Here is a 25,620-nt window from a genome sequence, read left to right as displayed (position 1 = left end):
ACTAGAAAAATGAGCCAGACCTGGTGACACACATCTGTATCCTGACATTGAGAAGCAAGGGCTCAAAGTCAGGGACAGCCTCTGCTACACAGAGAGAGTTTGAGGCCAGCCTGAGCTTCATGGGATTCCATCTCAATAGCCCCAAACAAACAAACAGAAAAATGATCAAGCTGTAACATATTTTGCATGTCGTGTGTAAAGATATGTTGGGTTTCATATAGTCTTGTAGTTAGGAAAGAAGAGTAAACAATGAACTGAGGTCCATTAGGTCTAGGCCAATGTCCCCTTCTCTCCGAAATGCCTCCTGAGTTCCCTGGATGGATATTTCCCTTGCCTCTGATTGGTAGAGAACTCTGGCCCTTTAAGAGGACTATAGAAGTCTGTCTTTTCCTGTAGCCAGTTACATGTAAGACTATTCTCAAAAGTACGGCTCATTTCCTACTTCAATCACAGATTTTTTTTTCTAGAAGTTTCAAAAGTCCCCAAATATAATTTTTTTAAAAGTTAGAATTATTTACATATAGTAAGATTTGCCCTTATGAAGCATCTGGTTCACTGAGTTGGGAGTAGTATCTGGAGGTGCACTCACCTCCCAAACAAGAGGCAGAACAGTTCTACCTTTCCAGAGTGTTCCCTTGGGCCGTGTTGTCAAGACCTACCCCTACCCGCAGGCCCCCTCAGTCACTAGTCTGATTTCTGCCCAGTGGCTTTGCCACATAAGACATTTTTCAGAATGTCTTATAAGTCATGAATTCTGGAGCTTCGTGTGTCTATTTTTATTCTCGGCCACAGTACTTTCCAATTAAGCCCCGGGGAAACAATTCCCCCACTGGCTCTATGGAATTTAGGCTGAGTGGCCGAGCTCACAGAAGTCATGCCCGTGGTTTAGACAGCTGTCACAGGGCGGAGCAAAGAGCAGGGGCGGGGAGGGTGGGGCGCCACAGATGTGGGAGCGGAACAGAAGCCAAGGTTAGTGCTCATTATGAGAGTCTTCACTTTGCACAGAGAATTTTCTAGAATCCCCATGCCAACCTTAGGATTTGCTGCTCTTCCTTCTCTGGAGACGAGGATGCTGGGTTCCTGTTGTCCTGAGGCTTTGCCAGTGAAGAGAATGAACTACACTCCGAAGGACTTTGTTCCGTGGGCCGGTGCAGGCTCCTTCTTCCCTTGAGTCTAGTGAAAGTGATATATGGCACACAGCTATAAAGCTATATAAAAAAGGGGTTCCCTTCCACTCAGCACATTGATCCCCAAATCAGCGCTGTGCCCTGTATAGTAAGTGCTCATTAAATATTGTTAAGTGAACCAATCAGGACACATCGACCCAACTTTCTACCCTTCCAAGGCATATGCACTTATTTCCCAATCTCATCCGGGTCATTTTTTTTTTTTTTTTAACTACTGTATTTTTCTTGTTTTTACTGAAGACACAAATTCAAATCATCTTTGAATTCTCTGTGGTGTGTGTATGTGTGTGTGTGTGTGTGTGTACAAATTGTTTCAACACATTGCATGGAAAAGTGTGAGTGTGCTCCACCTTCCCCTATTGAACTATCATTTGAATGAAGAATATGGATTACACTCATTAAAGACCATGCCAGACGTCAGATTCAGTAAATCACTTCTTATTGTGTTCTTTCTCTAGACCACAGGAGTAAGAATCAGCATTAAGTCAGATAACTAAATGTGAATGCCTAGGAATAACGGTAATAAATATTTTATGTCTTAGATCTATTTGAATATAATTAGATTATGTGTAAAAGAGTGCTGAGATAAATGACAACTCTTATATTTATGGTAATTCACAACACAATAGGGTTAGATGGCAAATTTCTCCTCAAATAACATTATTGCTGTTTAAAAAGCAACTTGTATTGTTGGAAATGCAGCCTGTAATGTTTGGAATACATGAGCAGACAGTTATGTTGGGAATGAGAACAGTATGTGTCACTTTGCAGGATACTCTGAAATGATGTCTAAGGACCAAGAGAAAACAATGTAAAAATGGCATTTTGTCATATAAACTCAGATACTTCCAAAAGAGGATCCCTGCCTCTAGGAACTGTCCAGACTTTGTATTTCCCATTCTTGCTTACACAATTATGTTTCTTAATCGTTTTTCTTTTGGCAACGAGTCTCGGTCCACAGAAGAAGGCGGCCTCTGTTCTGCTTCCGCATTTGTGGTACCCCACCCTCCCTGCCCCTGTTCTTTGCTCTGCCTGTGACTGTTGTCGAAGGGAGTCTAGACTGGAGGCCTAAGTTCCCATTAAAAACGATTAAAGACATATGCATTGGTGCTAGAGAGATGGCACAGTGGTTAAACAATGCTTGCTGCTCTTGCAGAAGACTCAGGTTCAGTTCCCAGCTCCCACATGGCAGCTCACTAGCACCTGTAACTTCAGTACCAGGGGATCGGGTGCCCTCTTCCGGCCTCCGCAAACACCAGTAATGAATGTGAGCAAACACTCATACACAGAGAGTCAAAGTAATTTTTTTCCTAATGTCTGTGTAACAGCTAGGAACTTCCTAGTGATATTTCATCTTAAATGATAAGAAAAGTCCATTCTAGTACTATACATACTAATACTTACATTTAAATTAATTGATCATTTGGTGCTCAGTAGGATATTTGTCATACAGAGCTATGGAGGGCATTTCAGCAGCTGGCAAAAAGTCATATACATGTCTGTATGGCAGCAATGTGTCAGAGTCTGAATTTCATCACTCCAAGCCAGGTGGGTGGAGCTTATTCACACTTGGCCAGGAAAACATTCTACCTTAGAGGATTCTAAGACAGAGGAGCAAAGAGGATTCATGCATGCATTGTTTTCTTGCTGTGCTAGAGAAGGAACCCAGATTCTATGCATGTTTGGCAAATGCTACCTCCCTGAGCTACATCCCCCGATGAGAAAGAGCTCCTTTTAAAGGGGGAAATGGAAGAGCCACATGGAGTATGTGATCTTTTGTCTTGGGAGAGACAGTGTTCCTAGCAGGCATTTTCCTAGGGGGTAGGCTTGTAAGGGAACAGGACCATGAAGAAGACATGGATGCTTAGAGATAATACCAGAGCAAGCATTAAAATTTTAGGGCCAGGGGAGAGTTCAGAGATGGAAAAACATCTCATGGTGTCAGACAGGCATATGCCCAAGAGGAGAGAGGAGCCAATAGAGAATAGTACTACAGTCAATAGACTACAGTAGTATTCATGGAAGAGGCCACTCTGCTATTGCTGGGACCCCTGATTACCTTGGCTCATAGACACATTGCTCCAATCTCCATCCCTGTTCATGGAGCCGTGTTGTCTCCAATCAGTCCCTTCTCTCTCTTATAAATCTATCCATCCTTGGATTTAGGATATCCATAAAGTCAGTATCTTTAACTTAATGAGATCTTCAGATCCTATTTTCCAAATTAGGTCCCATTCACAGGTCCTGGGAGTTGGGAACTGGATCATCTTTTGGGGAGCTACTAGCCAACTCATTACAATGGTCATACTTATTATGTTCCAAGGTCTTATTGTCAGGCTGGGTATGGTGGCACACTATGGTGATTCCAGCACTTGAGTGGAAGAGGTAGGAGGATCAAATTCTAGGCCAGTCTGGTCTGCATAGCAAGACCCCACCCACCCAGGACTCTGACTTCTTGTGCATGCAATTAAAATTGTTTCCTGCCCTCAGTCTCCACACAGCAATTCATTCTCAGCAAAGTAGTCTGTGATCCTGAAATAGTCCTTTGCTTTCGCCCTTCAGTGTCTCCCATTGCCTCTGGAAGAGCTAGCCTGCTAAAGGAGGCTGGGAATGGAGCTCACGTCATGGCTGCTGTGCCCTTTCCTGGGAGTCCATTTCCTCTACATTTCACTGCAGGACAGTGTGACTTCCAGTGGCCCAAACACAAGCATGCTGGCCTTCGCACACACTGTACCCTCTGATGTGTACGCCCATGCAGCCTCCATTTCCATTCTCACTGCATCTTCTTGGAGAAACCTTTCTGTACTGAGCTGCAGCAGCTCCTCCAGGCCCCACGGATTGGCTTCTTCCTCCCTCCTACCACATTTTGAGCTGAGCCTGGTCACACAGTGTATCCATTGTTCCTTAAAGGCCTGTCAGTGTTGCTCACCGAGGCCAATACCTTGCTCAGTTCTGCAACCCAGATGTCAGAGCAGCAATAAAGATGTTGAGTGATGTAGAAAGGGATGGGTGAGGGGGTGGCTAGATGGGAGCCTGGGATAGCACATATGAATGAATGGATGGATGGTTGGGATAGGATGAGATGGATAGGTGGGTAGAGAACCGTTGGATGAATGGAATGGAGAGGGTAGGCGAGTGGATGGAAGGATGGATAATACGTAGGAAAAAGAAAACTGAGTCAGGGACCACGTGGAGCCCCAAAGTGAATCCTGAACTAAAACTGAACCATGTGTGCTTAGGTGTTCTGACCAGTTAGAAGTGAGGAGAGAGGTGGCTGCTTCAGGGTCTACAGCTGTGCTGTGTAAATTATGACCAGCTGTGCTTCTGAACGGTACCGAATGGGGTATCCAAAGTCGCAGCTGTAAGCTCATGCTAGCTGCCCAAAGATTTCTGTTTCCTCTTGTTTTCCAATGATCAACGTTAAAGAAGCCCCCTTAGAAGTAGATAACCCATGATCCTCATGTCTTACACTTCAGTATGAAGGGGACTCACTCGCTAAGTAGAACCTGTGGGTACCTAAGCTTCAACTTGAGAGATTCTCATAAAATCAGTCTTGGGCAGGATCAGTAACTAGGGGATAGTTTTTTAAAATGGAAATTCTGAGGCTGAGAGATTGCTCAGTTGGTATAATGCTTGCTACACACTACTGAGGATGTGGGTTGGTGTTCTAAGAACTCACAAAACAAACAAACAAACAAAAAACTCTGACGGTGTACCCCTGCAACCCCACTGTTGAAGAGGCAGACAGGAGGGGTCCTGGGGATTGCTTGCCAGCCAGCCAGTCTAGCTGAATGGGTGAGTTATGAGCTCAGCCAGAAACCTTGTCTCAAAACACAAGGTAGAAGGCAGTACCCTGTTATCCGTCTTTGGCCTCCACAAGCACACACACATACACACAAATATAGATTCTGACCCTGCCATGGGACTTTATAACCATAGGCAGTGTATTAATTCCTTTCTCTGAAGGGAAGTAAAGGTTATTTCTCTCCGCAGGACTCCAGTGTGTTACTATAGTGATACAGGAGTTTAGACTGATAAGCACTTTGTTCAATGTTACCTATAATCACCAACACCCCCATCATGAAAGACATGAGCTGTTCTGAATCCTGACTGAATGATAAAAATAAAAAATCACCTGGGAAATTTAAGAACAGATACTTGTACAGTCTGGAGAGGGTCCTGGGCATGGGTATAATTCCGAAGTATCCACAGTTGAAGACTGGTGTGTATTGCCAGTGGTATTTCTCACCTTGAACGTTGTTGCTCGGAGTCCTCCCCTGGGGGAACAGTGACCACCATCCACCCATCTCCCCAGGTCCTGACAACAAAACAAAGAATGACCCCTCCCCAGTTCACCCCGCTTACTTCCAGAGCGTGGGTGAGCGGCTGCTCACAGGAGCATGACTTCCAGAGAGCCACATTAGAAGTTCTTTAGCCAACATGGATGATGGCTTCGAGACAGCCACACAGATGAAGCCTCTTTCTCTGGCCCTCCTCAGCCTATCGACTCTAGCACCGCCCCCAGGCCCCAGGTGATGTGCGATTAGGATGAAATTGACTATGTGTGGCTGGGGGGAGCATCTGGACACCCTCCTCACTCCCTCCATCTCAGAGGAGATGTCAACAATCCAGCTACCCAATCGTGACAGACTGGTAAAAACAGTCGGCACCCCTGACCTCGTGAAGACAGTGGCAGTGTGTCGGCTGTAGGGCAGATGTGCACATAAAATGAAGGGACACCAGCCCCCTCGAGCATGTGGCTCTGGCAGGCCTTGCCCTTCTCCCCCATCCCCTCTGCCTTGCTAAAAACTGTTAGAATACAGTCCTGAAGCTGGCCCCTCATTTGGCCACTCTCTCCTCCTGAGGCTGACTACCAAGGTCCAGGTATCAAAGGATTAAAATCCAGCAAGAAAAAGCCCGTTTGACTCACCTAACTAACATGCTTAATTAAAAGCAAACACCTCATTCTAACCAGGGATTTCCCCTTGTATTTTTATAAACTGCCGTTTTCCTATGCACCACGTCTGTGTCCTCTCTATCCAGAGGCAGTCCTTTGTTCCTCTGGGACAAATATCCCTTTCGCCTGCTCTCTCTTCCTCTACTTTGGTCTTTGCCCCTTATCCCTGCCCTCTGTCTCTCTGGGGCAAATAAATCTCCTTTGTGCTGAGGACTTGGTCTTGGGATCCTGAGCTGACACTTTTCCTTTCATGAATCACGTAAGGACTTTTTAAGAGCTGATTCTGTGTTCAGTGGGTCTTGGATTGTTGTGAATCTGCATTGCAATCAAGCCCTGCCGTGATTTTGTTGGGCACAGGCACCACTTTGGGCATCTCAGCATGAGAACTCTGGTGGGAGAGAAACCCCGGGGCCTAAGAGACACAGCCTACAAGGCCAGGAGTTGGTGTCAAGACAGCTATGGATTGTGATGGAGGCCATGTGGCTCTTGATCATCCCCAGACCTGCAACATGCCTGGCATAACTCTTCACAGAAAGCTGTCTCAGCCCATGTCTCTGTAGCTAGATCCCAGGAAGATGCAGGCAGAGTCTCTGACTTCTCTAATCAGATCCGTTGATCGTACACTCATGGCCACCCCCTGGGGTCTTCTCAGAAAGCGGTTAAGAAAAACTCACATACTTAGCTCTGCAGACTGTGGGCTCTGGGTCACCAGTTTTGCCCATAAAAGGGCCATTTGTGCATCAAGCTGCTGAGCCAATGACTCCCGAGTGAGAATAGTAGTGTTGTCCCTGCGTTTGGCACGAATGACTTGAATGTTTTCCAAACACCACGAGATGCCAAGGTTCCCGGCCCTTGATTTGGTGCAGGTGTAATGACTCAGAGGCCCCCAGCCAAACCAGACAGGAGAGGAGCGAGCGGTCAGCAGACTCCAGCCAGCTCTGCATCTTGTTAACTCACTGCAGTCCTTCTCTGCAGCCTGCCTGCCCCAGGCTCAAGCTGAGAGCAGAGGTGTTCTCCTGTGTCTGCTGTCTGGCGGGGTGTGTGTGTGTGTGTGTGTGTGTGTGTGTGTGGTGTGGGGGTGGGTGTGTGTGTGTGTGTGTGTGGTGTGTGTGTGTGTGGTGTGTGTGTGTGTGTGGTGTGTGTGTGTGTGTGTGTGTGTGTGTGTGTGTGTGGTTGTGTGTGTGTGTGTGTGTGATGTGTGTGTGTGTGGTGTGTGTGTGTGGTGTGTGTGGGGGGTATGGTATGTATGTGTGTTGTGTGTGTGGTATGTGTGTTGTGTGTGTGTTGTGGGGGTATGATGTGTGTGTGTGTGTGTGTGTGTGGGTGGTGTGTGATGTGTGTGTGTGTGTGGTGTGGGGGTATGATGTGTGTGTGTGGTGTGTATGTGTGTATGGGTGGTGGTGTTGGGGGTAAGGTATGGTATATATGTGGGTGTGGGGGATATGGTATGGTGTCTGGATGGGTGTATGGTATGGGGGATATGTGGGGTATGGTACGGTGTGGGGTATATGGTTTGTGGGGTGCAGGAGTATGGTGAGGGAAGATGTGATGCTTGTATGGATGTATGGTGTGTTTGGGGGTATGGTGTGTGGGAGTGTGGGGGGTGTGGTGGAGGCATATGGGGTATGGTAGAGGGGTATGATGTGGGGGGTATAGTGTGGTGTCTGTATGGGTGTATGATGCGTTTAAGGGTATGGTGTGTGGGGTGGGGGTGGGGGTATGGTGTGTAGGTATGTGGGGTATGGTATGTTTAGGGGTATGGCATGTGGGGTGGGGGTGGGGGTATGGTGTGTAGGTATGTGGGGTATGGTATGTTTAGGGATATGGTGTATGGGGTGGGGTTGGGGGTATGGTGTGTAGGTATGTGGGGTATGGTATGTTTAGGAGTATGGCGTGTGGGGTGGAGGGGTATGGTGTGGAGGTGTAGGGGTATGGTGTGTGGGGTGGGGGGGATATGGTGTGGAGGTGTAGGGGTATGGTGTGGTGTGGTGTGTGGGGGTATGGTGTGGAGGTGTGGGGGTATGGTGTGGTGTGTGGGGGTGTGGAGGTGTAGGGGTATGGTGTGGTGTGTGGGGATATGGTGTGGTGTGTGGGGTATGGTGTGGAGGTGTAGGGGTATGGTGTGGTGTGTGGGGGATATGGTGTGGAGGTGTAGGGGTATGGTGTAGTGTGTGTGGGGGATATAGTATGGAGGTGTAGGGGTATGGTGTGGTGTGTGGGGGTGTGGAGGGTGTGGAATGAGCAGCATCATGAAAACACTGCTAAGGCAAAGCTGGTGGGATCTTCCTTGCTGCTCATTTGCATAGTGGATTGCAGCTACCTGCTCTCTGTGTGAGATCCTATGCCTTGGGTTCCCACTTTACAGTGTTTCAACCCATCATTTCTCCTCATCATTAGAAAAATAAAGAACAATATAGACCTTCTCATGGACCCCATAGGATGGAAATTACTGCTACTGTCAGTTTGCCAAGGATGGCACTGGGAACAGAGAGGCGAGTTACCTGCTCTACAAATGTGCTGCTGGTCTTGAACCCTGAGTTTTCTGGCACCAGTGGCCTAAGCCACACCTTTTTTGAAATTACACTTATTTATTTATTTTTAGTCTCTCTCTTCCTCTCTCTACAGGTGTGGGGGTGGTAGTGGTGTGTGTGTGTGTGTGTGTGTGTGTGTGTGTGTGTGTATGTGTGTGTGTGATATGTGTGGTGTTTATGCAGTTCACATGTGGAAGTCAAAGGATAAACTTTGGACCGGCTGAGCAATCTCTCTGGTCCCACATGACACCTTTTGTATGCACGCTGCTAACAAGCTTTACAAGCTTTTATGAGGGTGTTAGGACATGCCAGGCACAGGCTTGTAACACAGGCTTATAATCTACAGCCTAGGTTTTTTGTCAGTTTAACACAAGCTTTCGGTCATCTGGGAGGGGGGGCAATTAAGAAAACGCCTCCATTACATTGGCCTGTAGGCAAGTCTGTGGGGACATTCTCTTGCTTAATGATTGGTGAGGGAGGGCCCAAAGCGTCCGGGGCAGAGCCACCCCTAGCAGGTGGTATAGAAAAGCTCACAGGGGAAGCAAGCCAGCAAGCAGCAGCATTCCTCTGTGGCCTCTGCTTCAGTTCCTGCCATGGCTTCCCTTCAGACTGGACTACCACTGGAAGATGAAATAAACCCTTTCCTCCCCAGGTTGCTGTTGGTCCTTGTGTTTTATCGCCACAGCGCTGGAAATCTAAAACATCATGTCAACGCAGATCGTCTGTTTTACCCTGAAAATACAAATACAAGTTAAACACCATTTTACTTCATTTTCTAAATGAAGGAATACACCTAAGAGACGTGATGCAAATTTCTGGGCCGTATACCGCACTTTGTAAGCATCCAAGCTGTAGTTTGAACTCCTGGGGTTCCCGTTGTTTCCCCCATGTCTCCTGTAACTTCCTGGGGGACTTTGGGTTCTCATGCCCTGCTGTGCCTTTCCCCCTCTAAGCAAGGGTGAGGCTTCCTGGAATGCCTGGGCCCTACTTCTATCAGGGCACATGTGGCCCTTAGCACCCTAACGCCACACACGTCCTAGGAGTCCCTGTTTCTGTGGATGACAGCGTCTCTGCAGGCTGCCATTGTTCTGCCCGCTGGGATCACAGCGCTAGGGATCTCTTCAAGACCCCCTGTCACATCTCCCTACCCATTCCTGCATCCCTTCCTCACCTCTGGCAGCCAGGCATGCTTCATTCCCTTACTGGTACCAACTTGGAGGGCCTGGGTTTGGCTGAGCCATTCAGTGGCTTCCTGTCCCACACTCCTCCCCTGCTTCCTCCGTCCTGCCATCGTGGTCCCCTTGCTGCAGTATCCAGAGCACAGTTGCATCACAAAGGCTGTCCGGTCCCTCAACCTAAACACCTCCCCCTTAATGTTTGCATGGCTCCACTGCTCCTTCAAGCCAAATCTCCTCCCACACCTAAACCAGCCCATGTAACTCTCTCTCCCTTTCCTGTGCTGAGTTATAGTCAGAAAATCTCGAACGATATCACGGATCTCTATGCTTTAGGCCACTGTCTCCTTTCCCTGTCTGTAAGTGCAAAAAAAAAAAAAAAAAAAAAAAAAAGCCACTAATTTCCAGCAAAAGAGACAATACCTCATATAAAGTATGGGCCCGGTGTGTATGCCAAGACGGGAGGCGGGCTGGTGGAAGGGAAGGAGAGAGAGAACAGAATAAAATGAAGGGAGAAGTTGACTCAGTTGACTGTTGTTTGAGATCTTATTGCTCAGAAATGATGAAGTATTTCAAAAGGTCTCACAAAGGCACACCCTCCAGCAAGCTCAGCATCTGGTATGATAGCGAAAGCCACTTAGAAGCCAGGCAGGAAGCTCTCTGTGCCTCAACCTCCTCTTTGAGAAAATAGGGACAAGAGCCGTGTTGTCTTCTTCGGGATGTTATGGAGATTATATTAGTTAACATTTGTCCGAGCACTTAGAGTGGATTCAGGGACATGGCACCATGCGCATATTAAATTTAAAAAAATGTTTTTACTTCAATGCAAAATATTTTATCCAATCTTCAAGCTTTTACTTCATTTAGAAAAATGTTTGCAAACTCAGATTTTTTATTTGAGCCAATTTGTCTCTGTCTTGTTACAACTCATGAAAAACACTAGTTTGACTCTTGTACATGTCTTTGCCTAGCCCACGCCCATGGTCATATTCTTATCAAGTAACTGGCTTTTGTAGGCTTGGACTGCTGCAATGTTCTATAAATAATGAGATTACCAAGTGTTGGGTTTTCTTTGCTCAGAGGGCAAGTGTGAAATCCCGAGGAGGTTGCTCTGAGGTTGGTGAGGGCTGGGGTTTTGAAACCAGACACCCTTTTGTCACTTGCCTCTTTAGGGCGCCACCTTGGAAGGCTGCTGTCCCCTTATTAATGAAAAGCCTGTTGCGTTTGTGTTGGCTGGAACCAAGCTAACAGCACCTTCAATTCGGTGACAGACTGTTTTCCTTGGAAGCAGAGAGCCCCCTGGTTTTGAATCAAGCTTTGGATTTTGGCTGGAAATTCCCAACTGGAAGTCAAATGACTTCACCCAACAGTGGTTTCAGGGGAAGGCTGGGCAAGCCTTTGCAAAGGAGATTTCCAGTGTTGGAGGCTCTTCATAATGGTGCTTAATGAAGCGGAACCGGACACTGGTTGAGAGAGATATGGGGAAATCATATGATTACCGTGTCAAGGCTGCCCCGGGTTTTATTGAAATAAGCTCTCTTTCTATTCTGCTTTTGTTTCCCCCTAGAACAGAAAACAGTTCCAAGCTAATCTTGGGAGGTAAGGTGTTCCCTGCTGTGAGGAGCTGAAGAGAAAAGGCCAGCCTGGGGGACCCAAGGCTGGGTGGACAGGGAGTGATAGGAAGCTTTGGTTGGGAGGAAGTCAGTGAGCAGCCTTCCTAGGGAGGGAATTTGCTGGCTTTTTTCCCCCCTGTCTTGTCTTTTTCTGCCAGTGACCATTAGCGGAAGTGTGGACCACAGCTCTTAGAGCACAGACAATGGGCAGCCTGGTAGCCATTGGCTGGATCCGGGGCTCCGGTGCTGAGCAGGAGTTTCTCAGTGTCTTGATGTGCTGGCATGAGTGACCAAGGTGAGATTCCAGGTTCTTAGCCATCACACCACTGTCCTTGCCCTCTGATATCCTAAGTTCTGGAGCTGACATCGTTGTTGTTGTTGTTTGCTTGTTAGCTTATTAAGCCAGAAACCCATGGGTCTTCTAGAAATGTGCTTGGAAGGACTCAGAGAGTTTCTGGAACTCTAGAACTTATGCATGGAGTGCTGCCTGCATGGATAGACATTTGTTGTGGAAAAAGAGCTTGCCATTCCTAACGGTCTCAATGAGATTCCAGTCCTACCTGTTGCCGCCTTAAAGCTTAGAGGCACTCTTTTGGATGGAGGTATAAATAAATAAGTAGATAAGTAAATAAAATTAATCAAAAAAAAATAAAGGAGAGACACACACAGAAAGAAACAGAGAGAGACAGAGAGACAGAGAGATAGAGACAGACAGACTGGTAAAATGGCTCAGTAGGTAGGACACTTGACTCTGGATAATGTAAGGCTTACAACCTGAGTTCAGTCAGTCCTGGAACCCTTGTAAGGTGGGAGGAAAGGACCATCTCCACAAAACCGTCCTCTGATCTCCACATAGGTTTTGTGGCATGCAAACCCATCCACACTGATCTCTCTCTCTGTGTCTCTGTCTCTCTCTGTCTCTCTCTGTCTCTCTCTCTCTCAGCCATGTTTGTCTCGTCCATGGCTCCTCCTAGCTTAAATAGCTTCCTTCCTTACAAACAACCATAATGGCGGCTTGTGGGACAAGACCCTGGCAAGATCTCCCTCAAGGCTGTGACTACGATTTTTAGAGTTTAGAAAGAAGGACAAGTGGAGCCGTCAATTTGCCTGTGGCACATTATGACAGGAATTAGGCGGGATAACCACTTCTTCCCCAAGGGACAGACAGGCATACCCTGAGTGGGTGGGATTTGGGGAGCTCTGTGAAGTTAACAAGAGGAGACTTGGGAAGTTCGAAGAGGGAGGGGGAGGCCGCATTCCAGGCATAGCTCATGGTATGAGAAAGCACCAAATTTGGAGTGGTACAAACAGATGAAGAAGGTATCAAGTTCTCTGGGGAGGAGGAGAGGGTACAGGATGCCAAATATGGGAGGAAACTCCGGCAAGATGCTTTGGTGGCTTAGTTGAGGCTAAAACAGAGGGGAGCCATCCCAGAGTCTTGGGGACCTTCCCTCACCTATCTTAACAAAGAGAATAATATCTCATAAAATATGGAGGCAGTGTTCAGACAGAAAGCCACTGCTTGTCTATGGGAACTATGGTCACAGGAAAAGCTACCTGGTGTAATGACTTGTCCGTTTGCAAAGACGCTATAATAAGAGTTGGCTTTGGGGGTGACTGAGAGGTAAGAAATTAGAAAGCAAAGTGGAAAACTGAGTGTCAAGAGGAGAAAACACAGAGCAGCAACAGGGGGCTCCCCAGTTCCAGCCAGGGTCAGCCGTCTTCTCTCCAGTGACGGCTGCACGGCACCCAGTCTCCCCAGATGGTGAATACAGAGTTCTTCCTCTGTACACCCACCCTTGGCAAGCAGCTCCCCAAACAGCTGCAGTGGTTGTCCAGACAGACAGCAAGATCAGTTCTTCATCAGAACCTTGGGGGCAGATGCTGCTGTCCCAGGAAGGGGTCTGGAGAGCTACAGCATCTCCATTTCCTGAAGGGCTGGGTCAGACTTGTGGACTCATGGGAGTCAGGGAATTACTTTCTCCAAAAGCACAAGATTTGAAGTCTGGTTCTTGCTTGTACCTTTCCTAGAAGGGAAAGGCATGGATGCCTTCCATGGTTAGGTCAGCTCAGGACCTGTGCTCAGGGTCTTGGGAAGGTTCCCTGGGAGTGCTGGCTCCCTGCCTTTCTGCGGGAGCTCCCTGGTGCCTCTGGCTCCCCAACAGGCAGCCGCCTTTGTGTCTACAACTTTTTCTCCCCACCTCCTCAAGTATGCCTTCCCCTCTAGTGGGATAAATTTAGCCCTTGAATGAATGCAGAAAGAAGAACCCGTGGAAGCAAATGCATGCCAAATAGCATTCAAATATAGGCTTGGCACACACACAACGGGCCCAAAACAGATCCAAGACTTTCTGTTTCCTCCCCGCTGCCTTTCTCTGTTTCTGCCGTTGCATCCTCAGACCACTATTGCCTTTTCTGCATTTCCGTAAGCTGACTGAGTGTGGAGGCCAAGATGTGGGGCTGTTCGGCTTCAGTTACTTACGACTTAGGGTGGGTCATCTGGGAGTCAAAGAAAGCCCCAGATACCCATGGTAATTCCCTTTATTGGTTCAGTTCTCTTAGAGACCCATCCAGAACTCAAAGCATCTTTTATCTTTGTCTTATGAAAAGGCACAGGCTTTTATCCTACTGTGTTGAGCCTATGCAATTGCTCTCATTCGCCCTCCAATATTCACCATATCCCTATGTCGCTAACTGCGCTCGTTAGTTTTGGGTCAACTTAACACAAGCTAGAGTCCTCTGGGAAAAGGGAACTTCCATTGAAAGAAAAAAATCTCTATCAGATTGCCTGTAAGCAAGTCTGTGGGGGCATTTTTGAGTGGTGGTTGAGATGGGACAGCCTAGCCTGCTGGGGCAGTTCTCCTCAGGGACAGATGGTCCTGGGTCGTATAAGAAACTGAGCAAGCCATGGGAGCCAGCCAGTGGCAAGCATTCATCCAATGTCTACTTCAGTTCTTCCAGTCCTGGCCTGCTTGAGTTCCTGCCCTGACTTCCCTTTGTGATGATAGCCCATGACCATGACCTGGGAGTTTGCAATGAAACAAACCCCTTTGTCCCCCAAGTTCCTTTTGTTTGTAGTCCTTTATCACTGCATAGAAAGCTAACTGTGGCACTGACTTTGGAGTCTTATCTTTCATTCTGGCCCTTTACCCTACTGTTCTAGCAGGAAGCAGGTCGGTAGTTGGCTAATCCTATTCCCAGTTGACAAACAGAAAAACTAGCCCCGATGTACATATAGGAGAATTCAGTCTACAGCCCTCAAGTGGCTCGTATGCAGTCATACTCAGTGGCAGAATTGGGGTGAGGGCCTGGATTGCAGCCTCTGTCTCGTATTCTTTCTACCCCAGACTGCTCCAGGGAAAAGCAATATGACCAGGGCGCACCTCGAGGGGGTTGTACATCAGCCAGGAGTGACTTTTGAAACTGTCTGCCTGAGTCCTCTGAATGAAATGGGCACCAGGACCTGTGCTCAGGGTCTGGTTGTGGTGGGCTCAGAGGCTAGGCCATTTCCAGTCTCACTCTGCATCCCCCAGCCATCGGGTTGGACAGGATTGCAGTGGCAGGCCATCATCTGTCCACTGCCAAGCCTGCAGGAAATCTCTCTTCTGGTCAGCAGTGCTGACTTGTAGAATGCACAGGGCATTATGGAATCATGGATAATAATGAAAGTGTTGATGACCACACTACAAAATGGGATTCCATGCTGACAGGGCACACCATGGTCATTGTGCTAGGACAAACTGGACGGGCTTCTAAGCTCTCTATGAAACCAGTGACCCAACTGTGTCTAGTGGCATCAGATCACCAGGCTAGGGTGGATCTGACCTTCCCAGAGACTGTTCTAGTTTGTAACTTATTCACCTCCAAACCTGAAATCAGCTCTACAGCTGAGCACTTTTAATATGTAGGCATGAGATCCTTCCCCAAATATTCAGAAATAATTATTTTCCCATCTTCTCCTGGGATTTAGTCTATCACCACTTAACAATTCTCTCCTGGGGCTGGGGATGTAGCTCAGCTGGTAGAATGCTCACCTAGCATGCAGGAAGCCTTGGGTTCAGTCACTAGCTCTGTGTAAACCAGAGATGGTGTCACACAGCTGTACCCCATTCAGGAGGTAGAGGCAGAAAAAATTTTTTTAAAGCATCTTTTTATTTAGATTTATTAAATTAACTCACTCCAAATGATGACTATAGGTGCATATTAATCATTAGAAGGAGAATCTAGTCATGAAATTTCTGGGGCTGAAAAGAAGGCTTATTGGTTAAGAGCACTTCCAATTCTTTCAGAGGACCCAGGTTTGGTTCTCAACATTCACATGATGGCTCTCAACCATGTAGTTCCAGAGATTCTGATGTCTTTTTCTACCTCTGAAGGTACTACATCAATGTGATGTGTAGTCAGGTGTTTCTCTCCCACCCATCAGTTCCCAAATTACCACTCAGAGGCTTAACATTACTTATAAATGATCGGCTGATAGCTCAGGCTTTTACTAGCTAACTCTTACACTCAAATTGTTCCATATTTCTTATTTACCCTCTGCCACATGGCTCATGGCTTATTATCTCATTTTCTATATATCCTGCTCCCTTGGCAGCTGGCTGGTGTCTCTCTCAGAGTCCTCTGTGTCTGGCTGTCCCATTTATACTTCCTACCTGGCTACCAGCCTGTCAGCTTTTTATTAACCAATGAGAGCAATACGTAGTCACAGTATACAGAAGGATTATCCCACAGCAGTGGTACACAGGCATGCATGTATACCAAAACTCATATACATAAAATGAAACAAAAATATTGATAGGCCATCTCCTTTTTATTTTTATTTTTTTAAAAAAGGATGCATTAAAATAATGTTTGGATAAAACCAAGTCATTCAATCAGCCTGTCTGTGGAACTTTGAATCTAGCAATGATTAGGCCGAGTCCTTAAGACCTACCACATCTGGAGCACTCACTGAGGCTCATCCAAACCTTTGATCTGTTATCGCCATTTCTCACAGTACCCTTAGGATTCCAACTTGTCTTTACAACTCATGTTTATTCTATGTCATGCCCACCTCCTGCTTCCTAATTCCACTTTCCAAAGCTTTTATTTTCAAGACTATTCTGAGCCAACTTATAAATAAATTGTACAATATTGTCCCCAAACACATTGTAGTGAGGTATGTATGAAATGACTCTTAAACACCCAACATGAATTCCTGTCCACTGTCTTTATGCCACCCTTTTCTCTCCAGCGACTCACATCAGTCAAGTGAAAGTGCTATTGTCAAAGCCAACCAAGAGAAAAGGAAGCCATCGTACTGGATACCAATGTTCATGCCGAACCAGATTTCCCACCGAATCTGCTGTGTAGAAGTCTTGGTCTCTAGTTGTACTTAAGTAGCTATGACCTACTTTATCTCACTCTGGCATTCTGCACCTTAACCTTTCTCTATCTTCTTGCTCCATAGGGACTCCCTATGTGTTTCTATCATTTTTATCCACAGAGAAAAACAGCATGTTCTTGAAGGCCCATTAACTTTTCCAAAGTGCTGATAACCACAGGAGCCAAGGGGACACCAAGCACTGTTTCCTCCTTTGGATTCTATGTAACAATCATGTACTTTTAAAAAGTAATATATACTAACTATACAAAGACACTCAATAATGACATGTCCATGCATTTCCATAACGTACTTTGATCACACATAAGCCATATCCCTTCTGTTCTCATTTCCCCTCCCCTTCCATATCCCTTGTAGTCCCCCTTCTACTTTCTTGTCCTTTTTTCTCCCTCTAAATCCCACTTATCACACATGCTTTAAATGACCATATATTCTTCAATGATCTCATGCAAAAGAGAGCCATGTTTCAGGAGAGGCTGGCATGCCTTCCAAGCCACTTTTGTGTAAGGAAAGCTTCAGGTTGCTTATAAATTTCACACTCATACCGACTCCTCAACAAGACTTTGACTTTCCTTAAAGGATGGCCTTTGGAAAGTCGTTTCTCTTTTGGCTTACTGAGCTCCTGCTTCCCCACAGGGAAAATAGTCTGTGCTCATTTGCAGTTCCCAAGGGACTCCTGTCCTAAAATAGATTCCAGAAATTTTTATCATCAAAACATTTATTTTGCACATCAACCATTCTGTATTCAGTTTGTGTGGTGCTTTACAGTGTCGCATCTATAAAGAAATCATCCCACCACCTGGATGGTACTTGCACAGCACAATTTAATGTCCCAACAAGAGCCAGTGATTTGTGACACAGATTATGCACCACTATAAGGTGTCATACCAACTTTTAAATGTCTGGAAGGAAAATAGTAGCCAATATAGCTGTGGCACTGGACTGTCAAACCTTTGTAATATCAGGCCATCACTTGATAGCTAGAATCAAATAGCTACAAAGTAAATGTATTATTGGGATACAGTTTAATTTGTAGAGTGTAGCCTGCACATGGCCCTATGTTGGATCCCTAACAGCCCATAAACCAGTCATGGTGGTGTATGCCTGTAATCCTAGCAGCAGAGAGACAGAAGCAGAAGGATAAGTGATTCAAGGCCATCCATAGCTACATAGTGAGTGTGAGGCTAGACTGGGCCACATGAGACCCTGTCTTAAAAAAAAAAAATAGACACAATTTGGGTTGTAAATGTCTGTGTTTATGAGAGGTCCAATGGTTTCTAAATGCTAGACTTTAGATTGGAAGGGAACAGTGTTGGAAGAGAAAATAGTCTCCGTCTGCTGCCTGGCCGAACCTCAGCCATCCATCTCATACGTCTTCCTGTTTCACTAGGGGTCCTTAGTTACAAACAACTGAAATGAATTCTGGTTGACAAAGGGAGAAGAGGGAAGGTGCTTGTGTTGCCTTTGGTAGCTTGCAGAACAGTTAAGAACTCTATAGAAGAGGCTTGGCTCATGGGCAAGACCTAAGATGAGCTACCAGCCTGAAAAAAATTCTCAAAAATGCTGTCTTCAAACTTCTTGGCAGGTGCACGTGTTTGGCTAAACCCAGATTGCAAGCCATGCATAGCTTCCGGGAGATCTGGGGAAGCAGGTGTCTGGCATTTCCCCACTCCCGTGATGGTATATGGCTCTGCTTCTCATATGGTTTAAATGTGGGAGCCCCCCAAAGATGGAAAAGGGTTCACCAGTTGGGCAACTAAAAATAATCTGTGTCTCCTACACTTCCTAACTGGGCTAAACCCAATGTCAGGCATCCTAAATTCCCTCTCTCCTTTGACATTTTGCCATACCTGCTTTGACAGTCCTCAGTTCTGGGCAAGCATAATCATGGCTGAGGGGGCCTTGGGTGCTTAAAAACCACGGAGGAAATCCGCACAATTAAGTCTTTGGTCCTGTGAATCCCATTAATAAAATGATCCTAAGTCCATCTGTAATTCCCATCTTACCATATAGAGATTTAATTCTGTGCATGTGTTCATAAAATTCTAATGCAGATGTCTGCCTAGGATCCAATTTTTAAAAATTAGTTTATGTATGTCTGGGCACCACATGTGTGCAGTGCTCACAGAGGCCAGAAGAGGGCATCAGATTCACTGTGACTGGACTCATGGACAACTGTGAGCTGCCTTGTAGGTCCTGGGAATTGGACCTGGACCCTCTGGTAAAGCTACCAGGGCTCCTAACCACCGATCCATCCAGTCCCAGGATCCATGTTTTAGTGTCCCCCAATTCCCAAGGCTCCTTTATAAAGCATTGCAAGTTTTCCCTCCAATCCCATGAGTCTCAACCACTTCCTTCTGCAGGGAAAGTCAGGCCAACTAAGGTGAACTTCCCCAACTTTTTTCTAACTCAAACTTCCTTCCTGTCTTTCCCCATTCCCCTGCTCATCCCCTGCTGCATTCCTCCTCCTTCTTTCCAGGGGGGAACTGGTGAGGGCTGCTAACAAAAACTCCCTCTGGTCCAACCTGAGGCCACTCTGCCTAATATGAATTTCCCTGGGCTCAGGCGTCTCTCCTGTCTAATATTCCCTTTGATCGCCAAGTCCTCAAATCTTTTTGATCTAAAAGCCCTGCTCTCCATTGACTCCCTTCCTGTTCCTTCTGCACTTCCTAAGACCTGGAAAACGTCGTTGTACTCAGGATGTTTTCCACCTCTTACAGTCTCTTGTCCCCCTCCTAGGCAATTCCTGCCTTGCCCTCTGCATAACTGCTCTCCGGAGTCACCCAGAGCTCCTCACTCCTAAAGCCTACAGCTTCTCTTTAGCCTACTTTCTCCTGAACCTCACAGAAGCACGTGACCCTGATGCAACTTCCTGTCCTCCTGTGGTGGCTTTTGGTGTAAATCTTCCATTTTTTCCCCCTTCTTCTCTTCAGATCTTCTACTTCATCTATGTCCTTACTTTCTGCCTAGTTAGATTTCCCATCCTGGCCCTCTCAGCTGGTCGGCTGTGACTAGCATGGTCAGTCAGTTTGCTGAGCACTGTGGCCCAACCCTAATTTTTCCGCTTTAAAGTTTGACTTTTTACACATGATGACTTCTGAAGGGTTGCCTAGGCCCTGTTCCTCCCTCATCTCCCTTCCCTCCCCCTTTTATGAAAATTAATTGCTGTTTATGTACACAGAATAGAATCTGCTGTTTTAACCATTTTTACACATACATTTTGGTGACTTTAAGTGCATTTGCCTTCTTTGGCGCCATCGTTCCTCGCCCTCATTCCCAAGAATCCAGCCGAGAACTATCTCAGTACAGGCTAGGCAAACCTCTACAATTGAGCTATATCCTTAGCCGCCGTCACCAATCACTCCTTTTGGGCATCTTTTACAATACATGGCTAAATGGAAAAGAGCCATTTCTTCTTAGCGTGCTTATCATTGGCGCCTGCGCATCAGACTGTCATCGCCTCCCTGTCATCAGAGAAGTCAGTGTTCAGTGCCGGAGCTGCTGCTCTTAGGCTTCCCTCGTGCTGCAGGTGTGCCCATGACCACGTGACCTTTACGTGGGTGCTGGGAATATGAACTCAGGTCCTCACCCTTAAGTGCTCTGCCCACTGAGCCATCTCCTCAGGCCCCTATCACATTCATTTTTAAGGATGTCTCTGTGAAGTCATTCGCAATCCTTCACTTTTTTTAAGATAAGGAAACGGAGGTTCCGAGTGACTTAGTTGTCCAGGAAGGCAGGCACCCAGGGCTTCAAACTCAGAGCTGTCTAGAGTTGGTGTGTCACTAGAAGGGTGGCCTATCTGGTGATAAACCGTGCCCTCGAGGGCCCCGCCGTCCGAAGCCCATGAACAAGACAGCATTTATTTGTTGGAAATGTCCCCACGTGGAGCCCAAGCATCTGGAGCCAGCTAGAAGGCGCTGGCGATACTGGGTGGCCGCAGTCGGCGTGTAAGGACACGTGCTGGGGCCCGCATTCTGCCAAAGGCCCCTTCTGCTGGCATCTCTGCTCAGAGGAGAGGCGCCGCCTGGTCTTGTCTAGACCCCGAGCGCAACGCGCTTGGCCACCGGGGCGCACCAGCTGTGCGCCCCCCACCCCCAGCCCCCCAGCTCGCTTATCACCGGCGCTCCAGGTGCCCCACTCGCGAGCGACAGCGGCGGCCACGAGTCCCCCACACCCCAGGGGCGGAGCGAGGCGCGGAGACGTCAGGGCGGGGACCTAGCGCGGCCGAGCGCGCTCTCCGGGAGGCTGCCGGCGGCCCACGTCCCCGGCTGGCGCGGCCGGTGGTAGCGGTGGCGGTCGAGCCCGGGATCTTGCAGTTCGCGGCGGCGCGCTGGGGCGCAGCCAGGCGGCGGTGCCGGCGGAGACCCGGGCTGAGCTCTGAGCCAGCCTTGCGCACAGCTTTGCCCGCCCCCCAGGAGCGGACCCCACACGCCCCTCGGCTGTCCCCGGGGTCGTTGAGCCCCTCACGAGTGCCCTTCCATCTCCTTGAGTGACTACAGCGTGTGTTTTGTTTTTCTTCCTTCTTCCCCTGCCCGTGTGCCCTTCTCCAGGATGGCAGAGGCGGAATTGCACAAGGAGAGGCTGCAAGCCATAGCAGTAAGTCCACTTTTCATTTCATTTTCTTGCTCTATTGTCTCGGGTGGACGGGGACCAGTGGGCTCAAGGCCAGCAACATGCCAGCCTGGTAGCCGCAGGCCCTGTGCTGGGGTGAAAGTCTGTCCAGGTTTGGCGACGCTGCCTTTTGCCTTTATATGTCTGTAGACTAAACCCCTGGGGCGCACTTGAGACTAGGAAGATTTGAACATGGAAAATTGGCTTAGAAATAAGATGCTTGCTGCCGCGCTTCAGGGATAGACTAAACAGAGAGGGGGGAGTGTGTGTGTGTGTGTGTGTGTGTGTGTGTGTGTGTGTGTGTGTGTGTGTGTGTGTGTGTTGTGGGGGACTCCTGGAATATTATCACCCAGTGCCCAGAAGTACATTGGCTGGAGAAGGGAGAGAATGATGACTCCACAGTGGCTATCTTCCTCTGCCTTGCCAGCTACCCAGCCAGCCAACTGCCTGGTACAACCTCCCCCAGAAACCAGGAATGAAGGGTTTCCTTCCCCTGTTTGACATTAGCAAGGACTCTGGCACTGGCCACCACCCTTGAGAGGGCAGGGGCTTCTTACAGCTGGGGCTTGGGAGTGATATTTCAGGAGTGTCTCATTCTCATGGGTGTGGATTATCTGAAAACCATTGGTTCAGCATACAAAGGAGCATCCGGCTTTGGCAAAGTTCTGCACTTTCAGAGCACCATACCATGTGCATCCCGGGTTCAGACAAGAGCTGTCTCCCACTGCCTGGATTGGAGAGGCCTCGCCAGCTCTGCCAGTGTTCCACAGATGTGGTTTTCACTGGAGCCACCACAGCTGGATTACATATTTCCTTTGCAGATGAGGGAATGGTTCCTGGCGCTCTATGAAATAATAGCAAATTAAAGGAGGTCTGCTAGAATGCTGGCATGAAAGAACCTCCAGACATTCTTTCACCTAAGTACTTTTTCCCCTGTACTCCAGGAGTTCCCTGGAAACACATAAATTTGTTGGAGAAATACTGTGTAATGGTTTGGAAGCGACGTATGGATGAAAGTGTTTTCAAACGCCTTTGGATGGAGTCTTCATAGGGAAAATGCAGGCAGGCCTAATGTAGACTCAGTAGCTCAGAGACCCCGTTTCTCAAACTATTCTAATCTGAAAGGCTATGCCCAGAAGCAGAGCGCTGTGCATGGGTCACGGTGAAATATTATGATTGGCCTCTGAGGCTGTCTTTGGAGTTGGTCCTTGAACTTAGGGGGGCTGTTTGCTCTTTTCTTCCCTTTTCCATGCAGTGCATGGGCGTTTGGGTGGTTAATGAAGTTGCTCATGGATTCTGAAGTCGGTGTCAAGCCAATGTGGCAGTCTGTCTTGAATTTGCTACAAATGGTGCCATGGAGCTGGAGGGTGTTTTGTGTAACTGGATAATGGGCTGCTTCAACTGTGGACAAGTGTCTGCTCTGGAGAACTCAGACTCAGCCGCTCCCATGGGCTGCTGCTGGCTCTTTGCAACAGTTGTCGCATTTTCTTGCCTCTGTATGACCAGTGTCCCCGGATGCCTGGGGGACAGCTGACTCCATGAAAGGACTTGCTTTCTGAGCACAGTGCCAATAGTAGCGAACACCAGGGTCCCCCCTTCCAAGGAGGCTGGAGTAATCTCAGCCATGGCCAAGGTGATTTTCAAGAAAGATCTAGGGGTACCCTCAAGGTTCTCTTGAGCAGATAAGAGGATAATAACCACCCACGCCCGTTCAGTTGTGGAACTGAGTTCATCCTGTGGACCTGAGGGATTGTTGAGGAGTTTGGGAATGGAGGGGAGTTAACGTCAGCAAAAATCTGTGTTGGGGAAATTTGTCTAAGTGTTATCACTTTGTATGTATGTGTGTGAGAGAGAGTGGGGGAGGTGTTAAGAAATAGAAGAGAACAGTGAGGGTGGACTTTGTGGCTACAATCAGTATATAATTTTACGCCACATTTTGGCTTAGTCCACACTTCCCAGATTCAGCAAACCTTGCCTCTCTTGGCCACTTTCCCAGAATTCTCAGGGGGCTCTGAGATGCTTACATTTCTTCCCTAGACCCTGTCATGCCTGAAGTCCCTCTGGAGATAAAAAGGGAAGAGAAGATCCTTCACATCTTCACCTACTTGGGTTCCTGGGTCTTGCTCAGTCTTGAGTCTGAGCCTCAATGTTTTCCTTTATAAGTTGGGCCCAGGAGATTATCTCGTGGCCTACCTTTGAAGACTAGGGAGGTGAGGCACTTTGGCCCACAGTTGCCATGGAATGATGTTCAAGAAGAGCCCTCAGCTCGTCTACACAGCTGGGAGAAGGGGACAGCTGTTTTCCTTTTCCACTCTGAGGGAGGTCAGGTTCTGACCAGGGTCACTTCTCCGCAGCAGGGATTGGGACCTGAGGGTCCATTCATCTGCTTACTCCACAGGTTTCTGTGGAGTGTCTCTCTCCTAGGCATCGCCAATGCTGACAACTACCATTTCCAAGTGCCCTTGCATGCTTGATTTGAAAAGGGGGTGTGTGTCTCACTATGTAGCCCTGACTGGCCTGAAACACACTGTGTAGACCAGATTGACCTTGAATTCACAGACACCCACCTGTCAGAGCCTCCTGAGTGCTGGGATTAAAGGTGTGTGCCTCCACTCCCGGCCTCAAGCTTAATGTTTGAAAGGTCAGGTGTCCGGTGACCTGGGATATCTGTTGCAGGATTGTGGGTGGGAATCACCCAGTGTGAATTACTAAGTGGCTACAGTGCCTCTACTGTGTCTGCTAAGTCAGCCCAGAGCCCAATCAATGAGAAAAGACGGCTCTCAGATCTTTTCAAAAGATCAACTCCATCTTTCGAAAGCATCTTTCCTCCTCCTTGGGCGTTTTCCTCTCTGAAGATACTCCCATAACTATACCTTTAGAACCAACAAAATGCTCCAGGCAACATAGTAAGTGAGGAGAAATGATACAAGGATTCCCATTTATTAAACATTGTACATTCAGCAAGGCCTTGGGTTAAGTGCTGGCTTCGATTTAGCACAAAGCTGCTCATAGTCAAGAATTGGGAGAGCATGTGAACAATTACTGTGAATTACAAGTAGGACAGTGTCCACGATCTCAAGTGTAGGACATGGAAAACAGTCTCAAGGCATGTGAGTGCGCCCCCCCCCCACTCCTGGGCCCCAAACCCACTCGAGCAAGGCTTAGAGGTTGGATAAAATAACATAGATGCTACTAACATCATAACCTTCCCGATGGCCATGGACAATTATTTATTTTTGTTTGCTTACTATTTCTTTGGAACAGTTAGTGTGGGGAAGAGAAAGGCAAAAGCGAGAAGTTAAGTAAGTAGCTAGCAGTAAGAACATGGTGAAAGACGTGTGTGTGTGTGTGTGTGGTGTGTGTGTGTGTGTGTGTGTGGTGTGTGTGTGTGTGGTGTGTGTGTGTGTGTGGTGTATGTGTGTGTGTGTGGTGTGTGTGGTGTGTGTGTGTGTGTGTGGTGTGTGTGTGTGTGGTGTGTGTGTGTGTGTGTGGTGTGTGTGTGTGTGGTGTGTGTGTGTGTGTGTGTGTGTGTGGTGTGTGTGTGTGTGTGTGTGTGTGTGTGTGTGTGTGTGTGTGTGTGGTGTGTGTGTGTGTGTGTGTGTGTGGTGTGTGTGTGTGTGTGGTGTGTGTGTGTGTGTGTGTGTGTGTGTGTGTGGTGTGTGTGTGTGTGTGTGTGTGTGTGTGTGTGTGTGTGTGTGGTGTGTGTGTGTGTGTGTGTGTGGTGTGTGTGTGTGTGTGTGTGTGTGTGTGGTGTATGTGTGTGTGTGTGTGGTGTGTGTGTGTGTGTGTGGTGTGTGTGTGTGTGTGTGGTGTGTGTGTGTGTGTGTGGTGTGTGTGTGTGTGTGTGTGTGTGGTGTGTGTGTGTGTGTGGTGTGTGTGTGTGTGGTGTATGTGTGTGTGGTGTGTGGTGTGTGTGTGGTGTGTGTGTGTGTGTGTGTGGTGTGTGTGTGTGTGTGTTGTTGTGTGTGTGTGTGTGTGTGTGGTGTATGTGTGGTGGGTGTGTGTGGTATGTGTATTTGTGGTGTGTGTATGTGTGGTGTATGTGTGGTGTGTGTGTGGTATGTGTATGTGTGGTGTATGTGTGGTGTGTGTGGTATGTGTATGTGGTATGTGTATGTGTGGTGGTGTGTGTGTGTGTGTGTGTGTGTGTGTACAGACGC

General features: G+C 47.7%; 1 protein-coding gene across 5 annotated transcripts in view; it reads left to right on the top strand.

Annotated features, from left to right (window-relative positions):
• Positions 1–25,620, top strand: part of Palm2akap2 (PALM2 and AKAP2 fusion) — a 474,883-nt gene that overhangs the window by 116,613 nt on the left and 332,650 nt on the right. For all 5 annotated transcript variants that reach the window (XM_037202635.1, XM_037202633.1, XM_037202634.1 and 2 more), the window contains exon 2: positions 21,400–21,445. In XM_037202635.1, the coding sequence (XP_037058530.1) occupies positions 21,400–21,445 (46 nt within the window). The remainder of the gene's footprint in view (positions 1–21,399; positions 21,446–25,620) is intronic.

This window comes from Peromyscus leucopus, chromosome 2 (genome assembly GCF_004664715.2).
Source record: "Peromyscus leucopus breed LL Stock chromosome 2, UCI_PerLeu_2.1, whole genome shotgun sequence".
Taxonomy (NCBI): Eukaryota; Metazoa; Chordata; class Mammalia; order Rodentia; family Cricetidae; genus Peromyscus; species Peromyscus leucopus.
Note: the sequence above shows the minus strand (reverse complement) of the source record. Positions and strands in the feature narration are given on the sequence as shown.